The 12295-nt window shown below is 39.9% G+C and overlaps 1 protein-coding gene across 1 annotated transcript in view; it reads right to left on the bottom strand.

The window, feature by feature from the left end:
* Nucleotides 1-12295, bottom strand: part of Tnks (tankyrase) — a 153311-nt gene that overhangs the window by 14968 nt on the left and 126048 nt on the right. Inside the window, exons 15-20 of the mRNA XM_048330906.1 lie at nt 11170-11335; nt 9510-9729; nt 9178-9287; nt 3225-3413; nt 2196-2433; nt 1162-1244 (exon numbers count right to left, since the gene is read on the bottom strand). Coding sequence (XP_048186863.1) covers nt 1162-1244; nt 2196-2433; nt 3225-3413; nt 9178-9287; nt 9510-9729; nt 11170-11335 — 1006 coding nt within the window. The remainder of the gene's footprint in view (nt 1-1161; nt 1245-2195; nt 2434-3224; nt 3414-9177; nt 9288-9509; nt 9730-11169; nt 11336-12295) is intronic.

The raw sequence follows: 12295 nt of genomic DNA on the forward strand, positions 1-12295 counted from the left end.
AATTAAAAAATGAGATATAATTATTGTAAATTAGGGGGAGATCTGTAGAGGTGGTGATTGGATGGGTCAAGTCCATAGTAAGTTAAGTAGATCTTAAAAATATATCAAAGACCTTATATGTTGTAGTAAGCAGAATGGTGGCTCTTAAAAAGCCATGTATATCTGTGTTCTCATCCCCAGAACCTGTGAATGATATCTTACGTGGAAAAAGGGATCTGCAGATAGTACAATTAAGGACCTCAAGATATGTTCATCCAGGGTTAGAGGAATAGGCTCTAATTCAGTGCACAGGTCCTTTAAGAGCTGGATGGGCAAGAGGGGAAGGCAATGTGAAGATTGGAGTAATGTGATCACGTCAAGGAAGCTAGGAGGACAAGGAACCATTTCTTCCTTCAGAGCCTCTTAGAGTCCGTCTCTGACAGATTTGATTCTAGTATGTTGAAGAAATACTTTTTTGTTTAGGTCTCTGAGTTTATAGTCCTATGAAACTTAAAATATGTGGCCTGGAGATTACATTTCTGTGCAAAATAGGATCAACATAAACCTAAAATTCAAAATAGATGGATTCAAAATGGATTATGGAACCTAGGAGAGGCACTCTATTTCACTTGCTCCAAGGTACAGCAGGTGCCTTCCCCACTTGGGAGGACTACAGAGGATGTAAGGGGTGATTCTTGCCTCTGAAAGAAGAAATTCGTGATCTCTAAACATCAGCAACAGTTAGTTTAAACTTAGTACTTATCATTACTCAATATTAAATGCTGATTGTGGTACTAAAAGCCTGCAATATTAGCATCTCAATATTATGGAAGCAGCACAATGAACAGCCAGGTCCTAATTAATAAGACAACACTACGAAAATGAAACCTTCTATGAAGGTGGATTCATGGTCTACGTTTGGCAAGTATAATCTAAGTGCCTAATCCTCATGGTCTATGTTCTGACAGGTAACAAAGCCATAGAATAAGACTGCTTTCGGATGAAGTCCCACAGACTTTCAACTGGTACAGAATTTTGGGGAGAAGGATAACTACTGGGCTTCGCTGGCTTTAACAGAAATGTGATACAGGTTTAAAAATAGCTTCTGAGAAGAGAAGAAATAGGAAACAATCAATAAGTCATATTTAATTTTAAAGATGAAAATACAGTTTTCAGGTTTACCTGCTCTGTTTCAAAGATATCCCGCAGGTGTTCAAGGCCAAGCGTTTTTAGGAACTGGCTGATATTCATGTCAAGACCTGCAACTAAAACAGAAAAATTAAGGTTTTTTTTAGTAAGAATTTTATGAATCTAAAGGAAATTTCAGTATCTATTTTAAGCCATGTATTCTGACAAACTGAATACAAAAGTTTGCTGTGAATTTTCTAAGGTACTCTGAGTTTGGTTGAGGAATAAAAGAGTACTTTATCACATAAGCAATACTTATATTAATTCTAATAATATAATTGGAATACAGAAGTACAATGAAAAATTATGTAACATAGTAGAAATATAGTAATAGAGTATTAATTCTGACATAATACAATATGCTTTATTATAGGATAAAATGGAGGATACCTTACTACTTTTAACGAATTAAATGTATAAATGTCCCAGTTATTACTGTAACTTTCATTCCTTAATAAATAACCTGAGTTTTCTGTCTGAATTTCAGTACTAAGACCTACTTACTCAACAAAATGGTTGGAAATTTAGGTACACATTAATAAGAACTTTCTATGGAGTGCTTTTGTTTGTTTTTTTTTGAGACTGAGTTTCACCAGGTAGCTCAGACTGACCTTGAACCTGTGATCTTCCTCCCTTAGTCCCCACATAAAATATTTCTTACAAAATGTTTTAACTGGGGCTGGGAATGTGGCCTCGTGGTTGAGTGCTTGCCTCGCATACATGAAGCCTTGGGTTCGACTCAGCACCACACATATAGAAAAAGCCGGAAGTGGCGCTGTGGCTCAAGTGGCAGAGTGCTAGCCTTGAGCAAAAAGAAGCCAGGGACAGTGCTCAGGCCCTGAGTCCAAGCCCCGGGACTGGCAAAAAACAAACAAAAACAAAACAAAACAAACAAACAAAAAGAAGACACAAAATGTTTGTGGAAATTTAGCCAGGAGATCTATAAATCAAGTATTCAGGTAGCAAAAAGGGCCTCTGTTGCATTAAAAACAGATAGAGACAAGCAAGCCCTGGTCGGGAACACCTACCTTCTCCTTCCTTCCGGTCTGTTCCGGCCGCCCCGTCCCCTGCGTTGGAGGCCCCCCCCACCGCCAGCTCTGCGAGGGGGCCGGTAAGGTTGTCTATGCTGCTGGCCGCAGACAGGCACGAGGGCGTGGACGCTGGGGAGATGAGAGCGGCGCTCACGACGGTGGCCTGAGGTTTAAAACAGGTGGGTAAGGCCTCTGGGGGCATGGCATCTATCAGCAGTGCCCGGATGTCATCAGCCTAGAAATAACAAGAGCCACGCATAAAAACACAGTGTTACAATCTTTTTAACTAAGTGGCACATTTTTGGGTGTGAATTTTTCCTTTAATGATTAAAGAATGGTTAAGCATGGCTGCTGGCTGATCTTAGTGGAGTGAGCGGCTGGGCGGGAGGGACGGCTCGGTGGGCGTTCGTCAAGCTGAACGCGGGCAATGGTCACTGGTGGCTAAAGGCAGGGAGCTGGTTTTGTGGAGAATGTCGCCAACACCGAACCTAATGCACCTGCAGATGTGGCCAGTTCTATAATGAACTCCGCCAAGTGAACTGGCTTGTTTAACTCTCCCTGACACAGTGCTGGAATGAACTATGAAAGTCACCGTTTAGTTCACTTCAAATAAATATATTCATCTAGAATTTCCTGGGTTGGAAAGTGAAATCATTCATGATCCCAGCCTTTCCCCAGTAAAAGTTTCATAAAGTAAGAAATAGCCTCAAAGCCCAAGACTGAACCTGTAGTGCTGTCGACAAAGTATGGCTTCAGAGTAAAACTCAGATGACACCAGCTAAATGTAATTCTTTGAGGATACATGCCAGAAATGTGTTTTTCTAAGATTCATGTTTCCCATTCCCGCAAACTAAGTGGACAGAATAATTAACTTCTTTAACAGAGTTTTAAGCAATATAAGAAATATGAATTTCATGAATTCTTATTCGAAGCAAAGTAAGTCTGATGGAAGGTAAAACTTCTTAGACCTAGAATGTGCCTCTCAAGTTACACGAAGAGTACTGAATGTGTGGAATGAAGACTTACTGTTGCCAGGTCTAAAGGTGTCTGGCCTTCTTGGTTCTTCATTGTTGGATCCGCACCGTGTGCTAGAAGGAGAGCACATAACTGTGTCCTTCCTTTCTGGGCTGCTTCATGAAGAGGAGTAAATGCCCACTTATCAGTTGCATTTACACACGTGTTGTATTTGATCAGTAATGCAGCTATGTCAACATGCTGAGAAAACAAGACAATGTAAATAGGCATGAGTCTAACTGGTAACGTTCAGTATACTTGTTTCTACTAACAACTAATTCTGTATCTGTATTTCATGCCTCTACCTATATTGTGGACTTTGACTTGCTTCCTTGAAAGATTGAGTTCCCAAGTTATTCTTTTACCCTGTCATTCTGCTAAACGATTTTAGTCTTGTCTTCTCACATACTCAGTCTTATCTAAAAAACTAATACATCGGGGCTGGCAACATGGCCTAGTGGCAAGAGTGCTTGCCTTGTATACATGAAGCCCTGGGTTCGATTCCCCAGCACCACATATACAGAAAACGGCCAGAAGTGGTGCTGTGGCTCAAGTGGCAGAGTGCTAGCCAAAAGAAGCCAGGGACAGTGCTCAGGCCCTGAGTCCAAGGCCCAGGACTGGCAAAACAAACAAACAAAAACAACAACAAAAAACTAACACATAAAATGAACTTGTTCCTGATTCCTGGTTGTCAGGTCTTCTATTAATGGTTTAATCCACTGATTCTCTTTTAACATGCACATTTGTCTTCTAACCTGCTATGATCTGATTTAGTTATTAAAATACCAATCTCAAAGATTCTCAGTCTTTTTCTCCAACCTTTGGGAAAGTAGCATAATAGAATAAAATTTTATTAAAAAGTTAGTTTGCTCTGTTAAAAATGATTTAGAGGAGACAGAGTGAGTAGCGGTGTGGAATGAGATGATGAGACCCCAAGTCAAGAGTGATAATGGGGAGCTGAGTTTGGAAGTTTTTGAAGCCAGGCACCAGTGGCTCATGCCTGCAATCCTAGCTATTTAACAGGCTGAGATCCGAGGACTGCAGTTCAAAGCCAGCCTGGGTAAGAAAGTCTGTGAGACTCCTATCTCCAGTTAACCACCAGAAAACTGGAAGTGGAGCTGAAGCTCAAAGTGGCAGAGTGCAGCCTTGAGTAAAAACACTCAGGGACAACAGCCCAGGCCCTGAGTTCAAGCCCCATAACCACCACCACCAACAACAAAACAAACAAAAATTAAGGGGGAATTAAAAGGGTTTAGAAAAACAAATCAGGGCTGGGGATATGGCCTAGTGGCAAGAGAGCGTGCCTCGTATACATGAGGCCCTGGGTTCGATTCCCCAGCACCACATATACAGAAAACTGCCAGAAGTGGTGTTGTGGCTCAAGTGGCAGAGTGCTAGCCTTGAGCAAAAGGAAGCCAGGGACAGCGCTCAGGCCCTGAGCCCAAGGCCCAGGACTGGCCAAAAAAAAAAAGAAAAACAAATCACTACAGAAAAAAAAGCACATGAAAAGTCAGATAAGTATGGTGGGGGGGGGGGGCCTTAGAGAAAATTGAAAAATAAAAAACTATGAATAGAAAGTAGGTAGCCAAAGTTTAAGTAGAAAGGAGAATTTAAGACAAGACTCTTTTGCAGTGCATGGCTTTTGAAGTAAGGCATCAGTGCAATGATACTCTGTAACTGGTTTGGTGGAAAACACTAAAACACTGAGGAGAGGGCATCATTTATTTACTGGCTTATGCTCTCCTACCTACTCACTCAACAACCCTAACTCTAGCTGAATATGCAGTAGGATCCTGACATTTGGGATAAAGCACTCTGGGGTACTGAATGAACAGTTCTAGCTATTTGACACATGAGCTTAGTAAGAAGAGTACTATAGAAAAACTACTACAAGGGAGAGGAAGCCTAATAACATCAGTATTTAGGAACAGGAGAGTAGACAAAAGGGGGAATAAATATAGACTCTCTGAGGCTGACAGGAAGATGGGGAAGAAAAAGAAAGATTCCAAGATAAAGGATCCCTTGAAGATATACTGACTTTGAAAAGGAACAGGCTCTTTTCCTGAGACAGTATTAAAGGCTTTTAGGAAATGGACAAATAATTACTGATCTTACGAGTTGCAATTTTAAAAAACAAAATTAAGAAAATTTATCTTATTTGAAGGTACAGATCAGTCAATTCCTAAGAAATGCTTCCTACTGCTGGCACTATATGTCCAAAAGAAAAAAAAAAGGCAGTATGCGCAAATGAGCACTTTATAACCCTTTTCAGATTTTGATAGCTATAAAATTAATTTTATAATTAATTATTTTTAGACTTTACAACATGAAAGATGTAAACTGTGGTCCCATCTGTGTGGTACTATCAAAATCGCTTAAAGCAAAATGAAATCTAGTAATTCATCTCCCTTATTCAATGAATGTGTGTGGGAAACAATTCTTATTCAGCAAATCCAAAAATGTGGAATAATTTCAGTCTTCTCCAAAGTGAGGTTATAAGCTTTTTAAACTGTTCTTCTGATGATAAATTTCACTCTAGTACCATGTGCACTGGAATAATCATAGTATTTGGCAGACTAATTTGCAAGGACTTCCAAAATTAGACACTCCAAGGAAAATTAGGAGTTTATGTATATGTATATAAAATAAGTTGTATAGATATTATTAAACTTTCTTTATATTGAATTTGTAGCCTTTGCTTAGAGAAAGCAATTACATGTTTGTTGAATCGGCTGACAATTGTCTGAGAAAGCAATGGACAGGAAGGAGTTTATCGCTATTCAAGTAGGCTGAAAACAATTCTTAAGCTAAGCCCTTTAATTGTTTTAAGTAGATATACCACTGGGACAAAAATAGGAACTGAAAATTAAGGCTGACAAATGCAATAAATAAGCTACGGCACAACTCTTGTCACTCGATAACAGCAAAATACTGAACTGGAAGATCTAGCAAAGGAACTCAATTTGACTGGAATGTTTCTAGGAGAAAAACCCAACTGCAATAGAAATGCTTTAAATGACAACATCAACATGAAAAGATCAGAAACGCCTTAATTAAATTTTGAAGAAGTGGGAAGGAGGGAAAGGAGTAGTATCTGGGCTCCACATGAAAGCTACTGAGGCTGGGCACTGGTGGCACATGCCTATAATCCTAGCCAATCAGAGGCTCAGATCTGAGGGCTAAGGTTCAATGCCAGCCTGGCTAAGTCCATGAGACTCTTCTCTGCAATTAACCATGAAAAAGCCAGAAGTGGAGCTAAGGGCTCAAGTGGTAGAGTGCCAGCCCTGGGCAAAAAAGAAAATAAGGAAAGTGCCCAGGCCAAATTTAAGGTCTAGAGACACACACACACACACACACCATTTAATTGCACAGAGGAAAATAAGGAAAGTGCCCAGACCAAATTTAAGGTCTAGACAGACAGACAGACACAGACACAGACACAGACACACACACACACACACACACACACACACACACACACACACACCATTTAATTGCACAGAGTCTTTATTTTAAAAAATACAAGGTGAACTGGGTGCCAGAGGCTCATGCCTATACCCTTGCTAACTTAGAAGGCTGAAACCTGGAGGACTGTGGTTCAAAGCCAGCCTGGTAAGAGTTCATGAGAACTTATCTCCAAAACAACCAGGTTGGGTGTGTGGCCCAAGTGGCAGAATGCCAGCAGTGTGCAAGAAAGCCTAGCAAGCGTGAGTCCTGAGTTCAATCCCTGCTAAGGGAGTAAAAACACAGCATTATAATATACAGATTACTAAACAGAATAAGGTACATTGTAATTAGTGTAAACTCTTATGAAACTTATAACTTTAGTCTTTCTTAAACGCAGATGTTCCAGGGCTGGGAATATGGCCTAGTGGCAAGAGTGCTTGACCAGTATACACAAAGCTCTGGGTTCGATTCCCCAGCACCACGTATATAGAAAATGGCCACAAGTGGTGCTGTGGCTCAAGTGGCAGAGTGCTAGCCTTGAGCAAAAAGAAGCCAGGGACAGTGCTCAGGCTCTGAGCCTTGAGCAAAAAGAAGCCAGGGACAGTGCTCAGGCTCTGAGTTCAAGGTCCCAGGACTGGCAAAAAAAAAAAAAAGGTAGATGTTCGTTTTCCATTTGAAAAAACTAAGGTAAGCAATCCTTTTTTATGTAGGAGATATATAAAGACACACAGACTGAGTTGTCCAGGGAAAAAAGTTAACTGTGCACCAAAGAATAATCACCAATAAATAAATGCGTAACTAAATAATTATGTATTTTGAGACATTTTATTTTATTATTTTACTTCCAGGCTAATCATTTAATCTCTGTCTACTTAATAGTGATGTTGAGCTGGTCGAACATTGGTTTGTCCTTAAGACTGTGAAATTGTGGCCCTTATTCTGACCGGCTCAGTACAGGGATTTCAGGAAGTGAGTTTTCCTATAACAAGAATGGTTTCTTTCAGCTTCACAGTGCCGTAGGTTACAGAATGTACTTCACACATGCACTGACTTGTAAAATCATTCTCTCCCCTCTAGGGAAGTGGTGGAGACTAGAAGAAGAAAATGGATAGAACACAGAAGATACCATGGGGAACTGCAGTTTACACAGTTCAGAGTGTCACATGAGTTTTATTAGAACAAGTCATTCTACTGCTGCAACCTATCCTTACTTAGAGAAGATGAAAGATTATGATTTATTTTCAAATGATCCCATTAGCTTTATATACTCTTAATAGAAACTTAGAAAGGGATTAGGAAAATATATATTGGAGGAAAGGATCATGTCAAGTGCTGAAAATGAGACTCCAAATGGTACTTACAACTTAGAGATAAAAGAATTACACGTAAGGAATATGTAGTACATTAGCAACAGATATTTGTATACTAGATTATACAGTGGAAATATCTGTTGCACAATGAAAATGGAAATTTTATGTGAAGTAATACTAAAAGAAATTCTGAAAATGTTAGTAAAGCACTTTTGGAAAGAAAAATATTCAACACTAAAATTTAAAAAGGATTTCAGTATTTATTAGTATATATATATGCATATGTGTGTATGTATCCATATATGTAAGTACAAACACATATAGCTACACATATAACTGAATACCCTTCAATTACTTTACATCATGCTTGGAAATAAAATTTCCTTTCCTGTTTATTCAGCTAAAGCAGGATTACTTATTTAGAAATATTAGTCAAGATTGGTCTTTGCAAAATGGGCTGAGAAGATGTGGATACTGTGAAGAGCGAGGGAGAAGAGAATATGAGGAGAAAACCTGAAGCTCACGGCGGGGGTTGGATGCTATTTATCCTTTGTCAGGGCTTTGCAAATGTAAGAAGCACCCTCTCTTCAGCACTGACTCCCACTGTGAGGCCACCTGGCCTCTGTGGGGCTTTATAGCCAAACAGCCATGGGAGGAAGAATAGACAGCACAAAAACACTCCTTGCTTCTACTGCGGCAAGGCAGAGGGCCTTAGTGACGGACAGTCTGTTCTGACAAATGGCACCAAGGCATTGCAATATATTCTTCTAGCTGGTGTTTACAGTTAGTTACAGTGTTAGAAAAGATGATTCTAGACTCTTAACTGTGGATTTTATTTCATCATCTGAACACTATCAAACTCTATACTCACGATGGAACCACTTGCTCGAACATTTAAGAGGCTAAATGACATAAACATCAGCATAATAGTTGCCTGGCTTTTATAGTTTCTCAAATTTACTCCAGGTAGAGTTGAAAATATCTTGTGTCCACAAATAATTAGATAATGTGGAGACCCAAAAAATTTAAAAGGCACTGCTGTTGGTCAAATGTAGTTAAATGTAACCGGAAAGTGCTAACAAAGATTGATATAAAATTAGAGATGCACTGACTGATGCTCTTGGTTAGATAGCTGTTCCTTAAGCATAGAATACATTCAATAAAGTAGGAAATTCCACCAATTCTTGATTTTAACTTAGCATGCTCACCCCATAAGATGCTGCATTATGAAGAGGAATTAAACCGCCTTTATCCTGGGCATTTACATCTGCTCCGTGTTCTAGAAGATATTCAGCTACTTCCAGGTTATTGTAGCCCGCTATTGAGAGTAAATAGAACAATTAATGTAAGAGAGAAATAAAGTCTATGCTCATAGACAAAGACCAGAGAACTTTAAGATGTAAAATTTTTGCTTTAGAAGCTAATACTGTTCTCAGATAAGAGCCTTCACAAGGAAGCTGAAGAAAACCCACCGAGCAGCAGGGCTGCGTGGAGGCGGCGCCTCCTCAGTGCCTGGTGTTGGGAGGCCCGGGGAGCTCACCTGCCAGGTGCAGGGGGGTGGAGTTCCGGCCCTGGGTGTCCCTGCAGTTGATGTTCTCCGGGGTACAGAGTTTCTGCACTCTGGCCAGGCAGCCCTTCTTGGCAGCATCCAGCAAGGCTGCGTCCCCTCGCAGCAAGTCCTGAATGTCTGTGTCTCCTTCTTTGACCAAGTCTAGAGGCGTATTTCCATCTCTGTTCTTTTTAGTTGGATCTGCGCCGTGCTACAAGAGAGGAAAACCAGATAGGGTGTGCACTTTCTCTAAGGAGGGGGGGATAACATTTATGCATTTCACTTACAACACATTTTCATATACTGGGAAAGGCATCTGTTCTCTATGCATCTTATAAAAGAAAAGCATCATTTTGCATTATATAAATTCCTAGTTTAAGTTACTGCTAAATGGTAAAGAAGGAGAGTGAGTTATCTCTTATCTTCATATAATAAACTTTTTCCTCAGATTCATTATCTTTGGAAACCTCTGTTTTCTTAATAATGGCCAGAATTTAATTAAAGAAGGATATTCCAAGGTACCACGATAAAGAGGAATAAGACACAGTATAAGAAAAAGTATCTAAATGTCAGTGGTAAGACAAATATTTCAAATTATTTTTTATATTTTCATTATATCTTAACACATAACGATATTAGGGATAAATGCATTAAAACTACCTTGATTTTTGAAAGTTTAATTACCTATACCTATGAAATAAACAAAAATCAATGATTTTTATTATAGGCATAATTCAAGCCAGACAACAGATTCACAATGACCTGGAAGTTATTCCATAACAACTATGATCAAATATATTAAGTTTCTCAAGACTCATGCCTTTTCCTGAAGAGAAAGAGAGAGGAAGTGACCATATAAATGTGTATATGGTCAGTTTTCCTATACCTCTTATCTTTTTTTTTTTTTTTTGGCCAGTCCTGGGCCTTGGACTCCGGGCCTGAGCACTGTCCCTGGCTTCTTCCTGCTCAAGGCTAGCACTCTGCCACTTGAGCCACAGCGCCGCTTCTGGCCGTTTTCTGTATATGTGGTGCTGGGGAATCAAACCTAGGGCCTCGTGTATCCGAGGCAGGCACTCTTGCCACTAGGCTATATCCCCAGCCCCTATACCTCTTATCTTAAAAATATGTATTTATTAATTACTAGCTTCATGAATTACTACCTCCTATCACGTCACACATACTCCTCAAATCTATTTAAACAATTCTGTTTAAAGATTGTGTGTGTGTGTGTGTGTGTACTGGGGCTTAAACTCAGGGCCTTGTTCTTGCTAGACAAGCACTATACTACTGAGCTACATTTTTAGCTCAGATTGAACTGTATTTTGATAATCCTTTGATATTTGAGTTTTTATATGATATCTATGTTTGATATTTAGTTAACAATAATAATAGGAAAAAGACCAACCAGAGTGCAGAACTTGTACCATTTTGTTCTGTTAATACTGTAAATACTAGATAAGCAATGAATCAAAACCCACTGCGATGAAATGACCTTAATCAAATCCACTTAGACATTACAGGTGCTACAGACAGGAAATGGAAATAATCTTTATATCATTTACTGTTCTTAATAAACCAAAACACTGATTTGACTTCAAGTAACCCAAACCCAAGCAGTTACTTTGTGACTTTTAACTTTTAAAGCACATACTTTTAGGAGGAGCTTGCAGATTTCGTATTTTCCTTTGGCTGCTGCTTCATGGAGAGGGGTGAATTTCCACAAGTCGGCCACATTGACAGACGCCCCGTGCCTCACAAGCAGCTCCGCCACCTCGTAGTGCCCATAGGAACACGCATTGTGGAGGGGCACCAAGCCACTGAGCACAGGAAACAAATCTTTGAGTTAAAAACACTCGTCTTAATCAAAGTGATAGTCCTCTATAGCTATGCCCAATGCTCAGTCAAAAAAGAAGGAATTAGCTATGCCCTTAAGAATGCATAAGATGATGCTAAGTGAAATGAACTCCATGTTATGGAAACGACTGTTATATCATTGTTGTAATTACTTTCAACACGCCATGTGAAACCGTAAAAAAAAAAAAAAAGAAAGAAAGAAAGAAAAAGAAAAAACGAAGTAATTTTCCTTTGGATTTTTAAGATATAGTTACTCTTGAGGCTGGGAATGTGGCTTAGTGGTAGAGAGCTTGCCTCATATACATGAAGCCCTGGGATCGATTCCCCAGCACCACATAAATAGAAAAGGCCAGAAGTGGCGCTGTGGCTCCAGTGGCAGAGTGCTAGCCTTGAGCAAAAGGAAGCCAGGGACAGTGCTCAGGCCCTGAGCTCAAGCCCCAGGACTGGCAAAAAACGAAACAAAACACAAAACAAAAGAAAAAAAGTAGAGTCACCCCTTTTAACAAGGCTCCCTGTTGGGCTCTCCCTCTGCATCCTGGGTGTGGACGCGCCCGCCTCAGCAATCACCAGCACGGCAGCAAACATGGGATCCATGCCCCCAATCAAATGACAGGACATTCAATTCAGAATCTGAAATGTAAACTCTATGCCCACTTCTTAAATCCATAACTATGTACTGCTGCTCACATTTTCCTTTTTTGGGATTTTATAATGAAATTGTAGCTGAGTGTGGCCTATAAGCCTATTCTTGGGAGGCTGAAGCTACAGAACTGCAAGTTCGATGCCAACCTTGGATACACAGTAACAGAGAAAAATGGGAATTGTACACTTCTAAGACACACAATGACAGCCTACTTATTTGAGCAAGTTTCAGTTTTTAGGTATTTTTCTTCTTTTTTTGGGGGGGGGGGCATTCCTGGGGA

The sequence above is a fragment of the Perognathus longimembris genome, chromosome 21 (assembly GCF_023159225.1).
Source record: "Perognathus longimembris pacificus isolate PPM17 chromosome 21, ASM2315922v1, whole genome shotgun sequence".
Taxonomy (NCBI): domain Eukaryota; kingdom Metazoa; phylum Chordata; class Mammalia; order Rodentia; family Heteromyidae; genus Perognathus; species Perognathus longimembris.